This window comes from Oncorhynchus gorbuscha, unplaced genomic scaffold (assembly GCF_021184085.1).
Source record: "Oncorhynchus gorbuscha isolate QuinsamMale2020 ecotype Even-year unplaced genomic scaffold, OgorEven_v1.0 Un_scaffold_1464, whole genome shotgun sequence".
NCBI lineage: Eukaryota > Metazoa > Chordata > Actinopteri > Salmoniformes > Salmonidae > Oncorhynchus > Oncorhynchus gorbuscha.
The window spans coordinates 1-13806 of NW_025746237.1; the positions used below are offsets into that span (position 1 = coordinate 1).

Here is a 13806-nt window from a genome sequence, read left to right on the forward strand (position 1 = left end):
TTAGTGATCTTAATGAGAAAAGGAAGAGATTCGGGATGAGAAGGCTGCTCCTGGATCTCTCTGTGGGTGCACATTAGAAAATGCATACTACGTTTAGATCAAGAATTGTTTTGAAAGATTCCAGATAAGACTGGGTAGGTATAGGAGTGAGAGTCAGTGTGTGGGTGTGTCTCACCTGCTGGGACAGGGACCATTACTGTCTTTTTCTGTCTGGTCTGTCCGGTCCCGTGACAGGAGTTACATGGGGTGGAGATCACAGTGCCTTTCCCATTACACCGACGGCATGTCGACCGCATCACAAAGGGGCCCGTGTTCACCGTCTCCTGTACAGGGCAAAACACACAAGCACGTGAGACAAGCACGTGAGACAAGCACGTGAGACAAGCACGTGAGACAAGCACGTGAGACAAGCACGTGAGACAAGCACGTGAGACAAGCACGTGAGACAAGCACGTGAGACAAGCACGTGAGACAAGCACGTGAGACACGAACACTTCACGCCACACATCATGTCACCTACCATGCCGGAGCCGTTGCAGTAGTGGCAGTGCACAACCTTGGTGCCAGGCTCGCTCCCTTTACCATCACATCGCTGGCAGCTGGCCTCAGTGTTGAACGCCATCTCTTTGTTGACCCCCTTGGCAGCTTGGGTGAACGTCAGCTCCATGATAAACTGGGAGGAAAGGAGGGACAAGAGATTCATATTGGATGTCTTTAACAAAAAGTTTACGCTCCTAAAAAATGTAATTGCTTCCTGCTTTTACTTCCTGGCATGGGCTCACTCAATATGACCTCACTGAACATTGACTTGAATGAGCAGTCAACTTCTGTTTGTGCTGTATAGCCAACTCATATGGTGGTTGTCATGCACAGACAACACAAGCAGATCTGGGATTAGGCTAATCGTAACCCCTTCTCCAAACCCCTTGGTTCTAAAAGCAGTATGGCATCCCAACTACATACCTCCTGGGGCTGATCAAATACGGCATTGAAGTCGCCGAAGCCACGGCTTCCAGAGAACTCCCCAAAGATCTTGCGGAACAGTTCCTCTGGGTCCACGCTGTTAGCCTGTCCGCTCCAGTACTTCTGGTGTCCACCACCGCCCGCCTGGCTGGCGTCGAACCCTGCCACCCCGCACGTGTCATACTGCTTCCTCTTCACCTCGTCACTCAGCACCTGGGGAGGACAAAGCAGGAAGTAAGATGCACTGTCCTCCAATAAGACCAGGCAGTTCCTTCATTGAGTCAAGTGGTTCTGATGTTTCGTTTACTTGATTAACTGACACTTTCTTCCAGAGTGACATCAAATAGTACCAAGAAACCGGTTAGGAAAGTAACGAACTAGTGATTCCACATCAGCTACACAAGTCACAGAAATATTGCTATCCTTTAATCTAATTTTAGTTTCTTAAAAGGGGAAGCCCATTTTGAAGAAGGTCAGCCAAACCTCATAAGCTTCAGCCAGCTGAGCAAATTTCTCCTTGGCCTTAGGGTCTTCCTTGTTGGTGTCAGGGTGATACTTCTTAGCCATCTGAAGAGGGACAGCAACAAAAGTTATTTCAACCACTGTGGTGATTGGTGACAGCTAAGGATCAATACAGCAAGTCAACACTACACAGAAAGTGATCACACACACACACCTGATAATACGCTTTCTTGATCTCTTTCTGGGTGGCAGTGCGTGGTACCTCCAACACCGTGTAGAAGTCCTGTTTGTTGGAGGCTGGGGCACTTGTGTGGAAGGACAGTGTGCAGATGACATGGGGAGATTTAACACCTGGAACTACCAAGAAAGGTCTTGTGAGTAGATTACACCTGGCAACATGACTGTGGATTATAATTGTTGTCATCTATTTCCAAGGTAGCTACAGGCCTGTACACTCACAATTCACCTATAACACTAAGCAGGGCTCGATATATCTGAGGACTCAATCAAATACATAGTTAGCTGCTGTCTGTGATGATCAACTCTTGGGCCAATACATTTCTAGCAAACGTCAGTTGGCATATATAGCTAGCTAATCAGGGATCATGCAGATACAGCTAGTTCAACGCAATGTTCGACTGTCCAGTTCAGTAGCTATTACTGACAGTCCGTTCAAGATCATCAGTGCTGTGATCTGACATTACTTTCCTTGCCATGGCTATGGAGATGCAGGCTTGCTACAGTACCAAACACCTCCAGCAATTTGAATGCGTATAAGCTAACTACTAGCTAGTTATCTAGCCAGCTATGGGCCGAGCGAAGGTTAGTCTGTCTTTCAGTTGTATCGTTAGGAATGTTACCGTGGTGTCAATTTTGTTGTTGGAGACTGTCAGTTGTGTCCAAAAAGGTGAATGGAAACTACGAGAAACGCTAGCGCCTAGCTGGCTAGTTAGGCCGTCTCTGTGCACCCACCTGACAGCCCTCTCAATGTCAACGCATTCCCTGTGCCACCACGCATTGCATTGCTTCCCGGCCAGAATTTCTGTGCTCCAAAAGTCGACAGACTTCTTGAGCCTCCATTGGAAGAAGGGGGCAGAGCACAACAAGCACGACGGTGACCAGAGGACACAGCAACTGTAATCCAACGTGTGGAGCAGCGAACCGCTGAGGACGCCATCATTACTTTACTGCTGTTACTCAGCGGGGACTGCGCATGTGCAATTAAAGTTGTGTCACGGACATGCGCAGAAGAGTTGACTGTCAATAAATCTATTTTTTGTTTCAAGATGTTCGCAAAATAACTTTCACTCTGTTGAAACATCTGTACTTGAGAAACTGTGGAATAGTATTTAAACAGTTGTATCCCATGTAGTCCGCTTCTTAATCACGGCAATTACGATTAAAAACAGAAACATTTGTATTTTACCGTGGTCAATCATCATTGATGAAGCTAAACAGGGGTCTGAGTCGATCGTCGATTGAATCGCTCACACAGTACAGCGAGTTGTGACAGTGCTGAACTCGAGAACTGTCATCTGAAAAGCAGTGTGCTGCTGAGTGCTCGCTCTTTTTGGATAGTATCAACAAGACAGAGATACCCGGAAGGCACGAAAGTTAATTCAGGGGACTAGAATGAATCGTTTCAAGACCTCCAAATTCAAAAACACCACCCCGAAGATCGCCAAGAAAGATGTAAGTAATGAGCGTTGCAAGAAAGCCTCGCCAGCATTGGTTTTTAGCAACAGTGAAGAAGACGGAATGGAGTTGTGTTTTGGGGAACGTCTGAAAATGTTTGGAGGAAATTGAACTTCCTGCATATCTGCAGAAGGCTGCTGCATCGCAAGAGTGTATTGGTAGAGAAACAATAGTCTACGAAAACCAAGTGCAAACCGCGAAGGCTGCTAACGTGACAGTGTTAACCATGTGGTTATTGTTATCTAGCTAGCTTTCAGCAGTCTATGCAAATTCCACGTTTGAAATTGACAGCGGTTCGTATTGGTCAGATGTTACAGATAGGCAGGCTGTGATGCCCAGCATCACTGAATAGACACATTGTTTCGAATGTATCAGAATTCCTGGTCTCATTGTAACCGGTCATCATTCTACAATGTAGCAGCAATGCTCAGATTTGAGTTCTAAAGTGCACTGTACATACAGTGCGTATCCCTACGCCATTTAACAAAGCTCCTCTCCGTCAGCCAATGACTGTAGGCTGTGAGTAAGATAAACAGTAGTGGTGTCATGCCATCGGTTATGAAACATACCATTACTTGGATGCTTATTCTCCATGTAGCAAACCTCCACACAGTCTCACAGTGTGAGTGAGTTCCAGTTGCAGAGCGGATCTCTGATCCTGTTACGAGGACTGTCTCAGAAAAGCGACACTCAAAGCAGCATCTCAAATGTTAGGAGAGAGGGAGAACTCCAAGGAGTGAGTGAGTGAGAATGGGCATCTTGTTCTCTTTATGCCTGGCTGCCTGTGGAGCAGTAATGTGTGTTTCCTGAGAGAGAGAAACTAGCTGTTTTGCTGGGCTGTCAGACACTGTCTGGGCTGCTAAGTGCTCTCTGTACCTTCCCTGCCGGAGCCCGCGACAGTGTTCAGGCCTGTTGTCTGACATGGTTAGCCCATAACGGTTTTGGCAGCAGTGGTATTGAAACACACAGCGCTCCTGCCTATGCAGGGAGTCGCTCCCACTTCCTTAACGTTCTGCTGATTCAACATGGACGGCAGAGGGTGTGTGTAACAACATGCCCTCTGATACCCTCTTCCTTATTATGACAGTCTGAATCTTTCTTATTATGACAGTCTGAATCTTCCTTATTATGACAGTCTGAATCTTCCTTATTATGACAGTCTGAATCTTCCCTATTATGACAGTCTGAATCTTCCCTATTATGACAGTCTGAATCTTCCCTATTATGACAGTCTGAATCTTTCTTATTATGACAGTCTGAATCTTCCTTATTATGACAGTCTGAATCTTCCTTATTATGACAGTCTGAATCTTCCTTATTATGACAGTCTGAATCTTCCCTATTATGACAGTCTGAATCTTTCTTATTATGACAGTCTGAATCTTCCTTATTATGACAGTCTGAATCTTCCTTATTATGACAGTCTGAATCTTCCTTATTATGACAGTCTGAATCTTCCCTATTATGACAGTCTGAATCTTCCCTATTATGACAGTCTGAATCTTCCCTATTATGACAGTCTGAATCTTCCCTATTATGACAGTCTGAATCTTCCCTATTATGACAGTCTGAATCTTCCCTATTATGACAGTCTGAATCTTCCCTATTATGACAGTTAGTCTGAATCTTCCTTATTATGACAGTTAGTCTGAATCTTCCTTATTATGACAGTTAGTCTGAATCTTCCCTATTATGACAGTTAGTCTGAATCTTGGGTGTTTGGAGAAGCAGTGTGTGTGTGCTCTGCCTGTGTATTTAAGTTATCCACAGTTTATTTTGGGATGACAATGAAGGGCATTGCACTTCAGCAGTGTGTGTCTAAAAGAGTGTTAGCTGCTATTCTCTTGTGTGGACTTGTCAAGGGAATGCTTAGGATCCCACTCAGTTGGATAGACGTGCATTTAAGTGAACAGCCAATAACTGAAACATTCTAATGGTTTTCTTGTCAAGTATAGCAACAATTATGTTCGTCCCTACTCTATTATATTAGCGGAGGTCAGAAATAGCCTACTCATAATGACCGTTAGACAGTGTCATCTTTTAGGCCGCTGCGATCACCTTTGTTTTATCTGATGGCCAGTTGCTTAAGTCATATTCCTAATGATAGCTCCAGTGTCCCACCACACCTACCCCTAATGCACTGTGAATTTCCCCTGTGTCCAGGGCTGGATCAGTAATGTCCGGGCAGGATCCTTCACCTCTCAGGGGAACCACATCAAATCCAGCACCAGGCTTGTGGCCTTCAACACTGACCAGGCTGGTAAGGATAAGACTGAGTCAGGACAACTATAGAACCATACTGTGCTTTCTTTTCTAAATGTCAGTTCCTGCATGATTCCAGCAACTATGGTGAATGTGGTATCCTTTTGGCCCTATAGTGTGATTCAGGCAACAGTGGTATGTGGTTGGGGTTCAACTAAGTATATTCTGTCTCTGTTATGAGGAGTCATGCTGTCTGTCTCTGGTATATTTACCTGTCTGTGTCTGGTAAGTTCACCTGTCTGTTGAAGCGTGTGTCAGCAGGTATTGCCATCACAGAGCAGATATCTCTATCTGTTTTGTTAGAGCAGGCCATATCAGTATGAAAGAGAGACTGTATAGATCATGCTGTCTGTCTCTTGTGTGTGTGTCTTGTCACCAGGTGGAGGAATGCTCGGCCTCACCTCTGTGGAACCAGGGTCTGATGGCAAGTGGACAGTGACTGTGATCCCATGTCATGCTGGTAAGATCCCTCTATCCACTTTTCATTCTTTTTTCCTGAGTGGCGCAGTGGTCTAAGGCTCTGCCTCTCAGTGCTAGAGGCATCACTACAGACCTGGGTTAGATCCCGGGCTGTATCACAACCTGCCGTGATGGGGAGTCCCATTTGCCCAGCGTTGTCCGGGTTAATGGAGGGTTTGGCTGTGGTAGGCCGTCATTGTAAAATCCTTCCTTCACAAGCGCCAGACACTATCCACTCATCACAACTCTCTTTTTTCTCTCTCTGTTGTTTTACATTTCTTAAAGCTGCAATATGTAACAATTTGGGCGACCTAAACAATAAACAAATTCATGTAGAAATGTGTATTATAGATCTGTCATTTGCATTTAAAGGAAGAATAAGTAGATCTGTTCTATGTGAGCTATTTCTATGCTTCCCATTAAGTTTTGTTTTCGTCTTTTGCTTGAAACAGCTGGAAATACAATATTTTTAGTTATGTAAAATGTTTCGCAGTGGTTTAGATGGTATAATGACTCTGTACACTACACTTGTTTGTTTTTGTCACATAAACTGCAATTAAGTGAACTATTATAATTTTAGCAACCAGGACACGGCGCAGCCATTTCTGCATCGTGCATCTTTAATATTTCATATTATTACCAAGAGTACGTTTTAGTACAATCCCAGATAAATTATTGTGCGGTCTGTCTGTCTTGCCAACTGCTATGGTCATTGTCACGACTCCCGACCAAAGGAGTTAGGTAGACAGTTACAACCAGATCTGGAACTAGGTGTAGTGAACATGAGTCAGGTACATGGTTGCCCATGGTCCCAAAAGGGAATTTCCTCTTGGTCTAAAGTGGTTTTAAACGTGAGAGACCAGGGTTAAGATGTTTCAACCTTTATCGAACACACTCCCTTTTGTCTGCTTTTTAACAAGACCAGTTTATTAAAGGTCCAGTCCAAAATGTGATTTCCTGTGTTTTATATATATTTCCACACTAGGAGGTTGGATAATACTCTGAAATTGTGAAAATGATTATAATGCCCTTTTAGTGTAAGAGCTGTTTGGAAAGACCACCTGGAATTTCAGCCTGTTTTGGTGGGATGGCGTTTTGGCCTGTCTGGTGACATTATCAGGCGGGAAGTTTGTTCATTTACCAATAAGAAAGATGGTTCCAAACCTCTCTGCCAATAACCACTAGTTTTTAGTTTCCCCCTCCCCACTCAGACCATTCCCAGACTGTCCGAGCTAAATTCTTCCTTGAGAAATTGCTCTTTGTTAAGAAGCTTTTGTTTCTTTTTGACCATTTTAATTGAAACCAATCACAGTAAGCTACTTAATTGTTCCCCAGAAGTGATTTGATATTGTGACAAAAACTGCTGCATTGGACTTTTAACTTATCCAAGTGATCACAAGAGGAATGCCATTGTTCTCAAATAAACCCTTAAACCTGTGACCTAAATCTCTTGTTTGTCCTCTCTCTCATTTCAATTCAATTCAATTTCAATTCAAGGGCTTTATTGGCATGGGAAACATGTGTTAACATTGCCAAAGCAAGTGAGGTAGATAATATCTCTCTCTCTCGGATTTGATAACTGATTTGGACTTCTCTCTGTCTCTCTCTCAGATCTGATAACTGATTTGTCCTCTCTCTGTTTCTCTCTCTCAGATCTGATAACTGATTTGTCTCTGTCTCTCTGTCTCTCTCTCAGATCTGATAACTGATTTGTCCTCTCTCTGTCTCTCTCTCAGATCTGATAACTGATTTGTCCTCTCTGTCTCTCTCTCAGATCTGATAACTGATTTCTCTCTCTCTCTCTCTCTCTCTCTCTCTCTCTCAGATCTGATAACTGATTTGTCCTCTCTCTGTCTCTCTCTCAGATCTGATAACTGATTTGTCCTCTCTGTCTCTCTCTCAGATCTGATAACTGATTTGTCCTCTCTCTCTCTCTCAGATCTGATCTGATTCTCTCTCTCTCTCTCTCTCTCAGATCTGATAACTGATTTGTCTCTCTCTCTCTCTCTCTCTCAGATCTGATAACTGATTTGTCCTCTCTCTGTCTCTCTCTCAGATCTGATAACTGATTTGTCCTCTCTCTCTCTCTCTGATCTGATAACTGATTTGTCCTCTCTCTCTCTCTCTCAGATCTGATAACTGATTTGTCCTCTCTCTGTCTCTCTCTCTCTCTGTCTCTCTCTCAGATCTGATAACTGATTTGTCCTCTCTCTGTCTCTCTCTCAGATCTGATAACTGATTTGTCCTCTCTCTGTCTCTCTCTCAGATCTGATAACTGATTTGTCTCTTCTGTCTCTCTCTCAGATCTGATAACTGATTTGTCCTCTCTCTGTCTCTCTGATCTGATAACTGATTTGTCCTCTCTCTCTCAGATCTGATAACTGATTTGTCCTCTCTCTGTCTCTCTCTCAGATCTGATAACTGATTTGTCCTCTCTCTGTCTCTCTCTCAGATCTGATAACTGATTTGTCCTCTCTCTGTCTCTCTCTGTCTCTCTCTCAGATCTGATAACTGATTTGTCCTCTCTCTGTCTCTCTCTCAGATCTGATAACTGATTTGTCCTCTCTCTCAGATCTGATAACTGATTTGTCCTCTCTCTGTCTCTCTCTGTCTCTCTCTCAGATCTGATAACTGATTTGTCCTCTCTCTCTCTCTCTCTCTCTCTCTCTGTCTCTCTCTCAGATCTGATAACTGATTTGTCCTCTCTCTCTCTCTCTCTCTCTCTCTCTCTCTCTCTCTCTCTCTCTGTCTCTCTCTCAGATCTGATAACTGATTTGTCCTCTCTCTCTCTCAGATCTGATAACTGATTTGTCCTCTCTCTGTCTCTCTCTCAGATCTGATAACTGATTTGTCCTCTCTGTCTCTCTCTCTCTCTGATCTGATAACTGATTTGTCCTCTCTCTGTCTCTCTCTCAGATCTGATAACTGATTTGTCCTCTCTCTCTCTCTCTCTCTCTGATCTGATAACTGATTTGTCCTCTCTCTCTGTTTCTCTCTCTCAGATCTGATAACTGATTTGTCTCTCTCTCTGTCTCTCTCTCAGATCTGATAACTGATTTGTCCTCTCTCTGTCTCTCTCTCAGATCTGATAACTGATTTGTCCTCTCTCTGTCTCTCTCTCAGATCTGATAACTGATTTGTCCTCTCTCTGTCTCTCTCTCAGATCTGATAACTGATTTGTCCTCTCTCTGTCTCTCTCTGTCTCTCTCTCAGATCTGATAACTGATTTGTCCTCTCTCTGTCTCTCTCTCAGATCTGATAACTGATTTGTCCTCTCTCTGTCTCTCTCTCAGATCTGATAACTGATTTGTCCTCTCTCTCTCAGATCTGATAACTGATTTGTCTCTCTCTCTCTCTCTCTCTCTCTCTGTCTCTCTCTCAGATCTGATAACTGATTTGTCCTCTCTCTCTCTCTCTCTCTCTCTCTCTCTCTCTCTCTCTCTCTCTCTCTCTCTCTCTCTCTCTCTCTGTCTCTCTCTCAGATCTGATAACTGATTTGTCCTCTCTCTGTCTCTCTCTCAGATCTGATAACTGATTTGTCCTCTCTCTCTCTCTCTCTCTCTCTCTCTCTCTCTCTCTCTGTCTCTCTCTCAGATCTGATAACTGATTTGTCTCTCTCTCTCTCTCAGATCTGATAACTGATTTGTCCTCTCTCTCTCTCTGTCTCTCTCTCAGATCTGATAACTGATTTGTCCTCTCTCTGTCTCTCTCTCAGATCTGATAACTGATTTGTCCTCTCTCTCTGTCTCTCTCTCAGATCTGATAACTGATTTGTCCTCTCTCTGTCTCTCTCTCAGATCTGATAACTGATTTGTCCTCTCTCTGTCTCTCTCTCAGATCTGATAACTGATTTGTCCTCTCTCTCTCTCTCTCTCTGATCTGATAACTGATTTGTCCTCTCTCTGTCTCTCTCTCTGATCTGATAACTGATTTGTCCTCTCTCTGTCTCTCTCTCAGATCTGATAACTGATTTGTCCTCTCTCTGTCTCTCTCTGTCTCTCTCTCAGATCTGATAACTGATTTGTCCTCTCTCTGTCTCTCTCTCAGATCTGATAACTGATTTGTCCTCTCTCTGTCTCTCTCTCAGATCTGATAACTGATTTGTCCTCTCTCTGTCTCTCTCTCTCTCTCAGATCTGATAACTGATTTGTCCTCTCTCTCTCTCTCTCTGTCTCTCTCTCAGATCTGATAACTGATTTGTCCTCTCTCTCTCAGATCTGATAACTGATTTGTCCTCTCTGTCTCTCTCTCAGATCTGATAACTGATTTGTCCTCTCTCTGTCTCTCTCTCAGATCTGATAACTGATTTGTCCTCTCTCTGTCTCTCTCTCAGATCTGATAACTGATTTGTCCTCTCTCTGTCTCTCTCTCAGATCTGATAACTGATTTGTCCTCTCTGTCTCTCTCTCTCTCAGATCTGATAACTGATTTGTCCTCTCTCTGTCTCTCTCTCAGATCTGATAACTGATTTGTCCTCTCTGTCTCTCTCTCTCTCAGATCTGATAACTGATTTGTCCTCTCTGTCTCTCTCTCTCTCAGATCTGATAACTGATTTGTCCTCTCTCTCTCTCTCTCTCTCTGATCTGATAACTGATTTGTCCTCTCTCTCTCTCTCTCTCTCTGATCTGATAACTGATTTGTCCTCTCTGTCTCTCTCTCTCTCTCTGATCTGATAACTGATTTGTCCTCTCTCTCTCTCTCTCTCTGATCTGATAACTGATTTGTCCTCTCTCTCTCTCTCAGATCTGATAACTGATTTGTCCTCTCTCTGTCTCTCTCTCTGATCTGATAACTGATTTGTCCTCTCTCTGTCTCTCTCTCAGATCTGATAACTGATTTGTCCTCTCTCTGTCTCTCTCTCTGATCTGATAACTGATTTGTCCTCTCTCTCTGTCTCTCTCTCAGATCTGATAACTGATTTGTCCTCTCTCTGTCTCTCTCTCAGATCTGATAACTGATTTGTCCTCTCTCTGTCTCTCTCTCAGATCTGATAACTGATTTGTCCTCTCTCTGTCTCAGATCTGATAACTGATTTGTCCTCTCTCTGTCTCAGATCTGATAACTGATTTGTCCTCTCTCTGTCTCAGATCTGATAACTGATTTGTCCTCTCTGTCTCAGATCTGATAACTGATTTGTCCTCTCTGTCTCAGATCTGATAACTGATTTGTCCTCTCTCTGTCTCTCTCTCAGATCTGATAACTGATTTGTCCTCTCTCTCAGATCTGATAACTGATTTGTCCTCTCTCTCTCTCTCTCTCTCTCTCTCTCTGTCTCTCTCTCAGATCTGATAACTGATTTGTCCTCTCTCTCAGATCTGATAACTGATTTGTCCTCTCTCTCTCTCTCTCTCTCTCTCTCTCTGTCTCTCTCTCAGATCTGATAACTGATTTGTCCTCTCTCTCTGTCTCTCTCTCAGATCTGATAACTGATTTGTCCTCTCTCTGTCTCTCTCTCAGATCTGATAACTGATTTGGACTTCTCTCCGTTTGATGATAATCTCCTGGCTACCTGTTCTGCAGATGAAACGGTGAGGCCCTCCTGTCTCTCGGTCCTCATTCCTCTAAGGCCCTGTCCTCATTCCTTTAAGGCCCTGTCTTCATTTTTGTTTTAAATGTCCTTCATTCTTTCCTTCCTTCCTCTTGACCTTTCACCTAACTATAAGATGAGTCATGACTCATGAACAGTTGTTTGTATCTTTAGGAACGAGGGCTCTGACACATCTGGATGAAAAAATGAATTGCATTGACTGTTGTTATGTGGAAAGAAACCTTTTGAAGTCACTCAGAGTCCATGTGTGAGTGTGTATGCAGACTCAGCAGCAGGGTCTGCCTCGGAGAGCTGAGTAAACACATGTACAGCCACACTGAGCCAAAGCCTCAGTGCACAGTAAAGTACCCAGCATATGTAGAGGAGCCCTGAGCTCAGCTAGGATACTTTATATTCCCAGCTTTCATCTGCTGCCAAAAAGACATATTGTTTTAGTCACCTTGTTGTGCTGAGAAACACACACAGACGTCAACACACACACACACACACACACACACACACACACACACACACACACACACACACACACACACACACACACACACACACACACACACACACACACACACACACACACACACACACACACACACACCCTGTTTTAAGACTTTGTCATCGCTTTTGCCATGCTTTGTGCTCCTGAGTGGCAGTGGTCTAAGACACTTCATCTCAGTGCAAGAGGCGTCACTGTAGTACCTGGTTCGAATCCAGGCTGCATCACATCCTGCCGTGATTGGGAGTCCCATAGGGCTGCGCATAATTGGCCCAGCGTCGTCTGGGTTTGGCCGGGGGAGGCCATCATTGTAAATAAGAATTTGTTCTTACCTGACTTGCCTAGTTAAATAAAATAATAAAACAGGCCCCAGGTGGCATTTAAAAGATTCCAATTTACCACCTTATTGCTGGATTAAATCCTGTATCTGCAGCTGTATACCACTTGGTTCCCCAGTCCTGGTGTCAGGAGTCCTAGTAGTAAGAACATGGTCCAGGTGTCTGTAGTTCTAGTAGTGAGAACATGGTCCAGGTGTCTGGAGTCCTAGTAGTAAGAACATGGTCCAGGTGTCTGGAGTCCTAGTAGTGAGAACATGGTCCAGGTGTCATGAGTCCTAGTAGTGAGAACATGGTCCAGGTGTCATGAGTCCTAGTAGTGAGAACATGGTCCAGGTGTCTGGAGTCCTAGTAGTGAGAACATGGTCCCGGTGTCAGGAGTCCTAGTAGTGAGAACATGGTCCAGGTGTCAGGAGTCCTAGTAGTGAGAACATGGTCCAGGTGTCTGTAGTTCTAGTAGTGAGAACATGGTCCAGGTGTCTGGAGTCCTAGTAGTAAGAACATGGTCCAGGTGTCTGGAGTCCTAGTAGTGAGAACATGGTCCAGGTGTCTGGAGTCCTAGTAGTGAGAACATTGTCCAGGTGTCAGGAGTCCCGGTAGTGAGAACATGGTCCCGGTGTCAGGAGTCCTAGTAGTGAGAACATGGTCCCGGTGTCAGGAGTCCTAGTAGTGAGAACATGGTCCAGGTGTCAGGAGTCCTAGTAGTGAGAACATGGTCCAGGTGTCAGGAGTCCTAGTAGTGAGAACATGGTCCAGGTGTCAGGAGTCCTAGTTCAGTGAGTGTAGCTGGGGTTTGAACGTTCAGTGAGTGTAGCTGGGGTTTGAACGTTCAGTGAGTGTAGCTGGGGTTTGAACGTTCAGTGAGTGTAGCTGGGGTTTGAACGTTTAGTGATTGTAGCTGGCGTTTGAACGTTCAGTGAGTGTAGCTGGGGTACGAACGTTCAGTGAGTGTAGCTGGGGTACGAACGTTCAGTGAGTGTAGCTGGGGTACGAACGTTCAGTGAGTGTAGCGCTGAGTGGTACGAACGTTCAGTGAGTGTAGCTGGGGTACGAACGTTCAGTGAGTGTAGCTGGGGTACGAACGTTCAGTGAGTGTAGCTGGGGTACGAACGTTCAGTGAGTGTAGCTGGGGTACGAACGTTCAGTGAGTGTAGCTGGGGTACGAACGTTCAGTGAGTGTAGCTGGGGTGAAGGGATCAGCTTAAGTCAGTTTAAGTCATTGCCTTCAATGACCTACTGACATGGAGCAAGATACAAACCTCAACCTTCTCTCTAACATTAGATAGACATATGCATATGTTACATTTACATGTGTATAATACTTTCGCAGTCGGTGTTCCCATTCATCCCTCAATGGCGTTGAGGTCAGGGCTCTGTGTCGGCCAGTGAAGTTCTTCCACACCGATCTCAACAAACCATTTCTGTATGTATCGCGCTTTGTGCACCGGGGCATTGTCATGCTGAAACAGGAAAGGGCCTTCCTCAATGCTGTAGCTAAGAGTTCCCTTCACTTGAACTAAGGGGCTGAGCCCGAACCATGAAAAACAGCCCCAGACCATTATTCCTCCTCCACCAGGCTTTACAGTTGG

At 44.5% G+C, this 13806-nt stretch overlaps 2 protein-coding genes across 6 annotated transcripts in view; one reads left to right on the plus strand and one right to left on the minus strand.

Annotated features, from left to right (window-relative positions):
- Positions 1 to 83: 83 nt before the first annotated feature.
- LOC124022874 (dnaJ homolog subfamily A member 3, mitochondrial-like) lies at positions 84 to 2639 on the minus strand. The gene is made up of 6 exons (XM_046337560.1): positions 2398 to 2639; positions 1640 to 1776; positions 1447 to 1530; positions 964 to 1176; positions 521 to 673; positions 84 to 323 (listed from the first exon to the last, which is right to left on the minus strand). Exons 1-6 carry the CDS (start codon positions 2603 to 2605, stop codon positions 99 to 101), a joined length of 1020 nt encoding a protein of 339 aa, XP_046193516.1. The 5' UTR covers positions 2606 to 2639; the 3' UTR covers positions 84 to 98.
- A 65-nt stretch (positions 2640 to 2704) lies between these two features.
- The window catches only part of LOC124022875 (coronin-7-like), an 87887-nt gene continuing 76785 nt past the window's right edge, over positions 2705 to 13806 (plus strand). For 3 of the 5 annotated variants that reach the window (XM_046337565.1, XM_046337566.1, XM_046337564.1), the window contains exons 1-4: positions 2708 to 3117; positions 5284 to 5380; positions 5762 to 5842; positions 11299 to 11369. In XM_046337565.1, the coding sequence (XP_046193521.1) occupies positions 3058 to 3117; positions 5284 to 5380; positions 5762 to 5842; positions 11299 to 11369 (309 nt within the window). In that variant the 5' untranslated portion in view covers positions 2708 to 3057. Of the gene's footprint in view, positions 3118 to 5283; positions 5381 to 5761; positions 5843 to 11298; positions 11370 to 13806 lie in introns of all 5 variants that reach the window. The other 2 variants (XM_046337562.1, XM_046337563.1) reach the window with 1 other exon arrangement.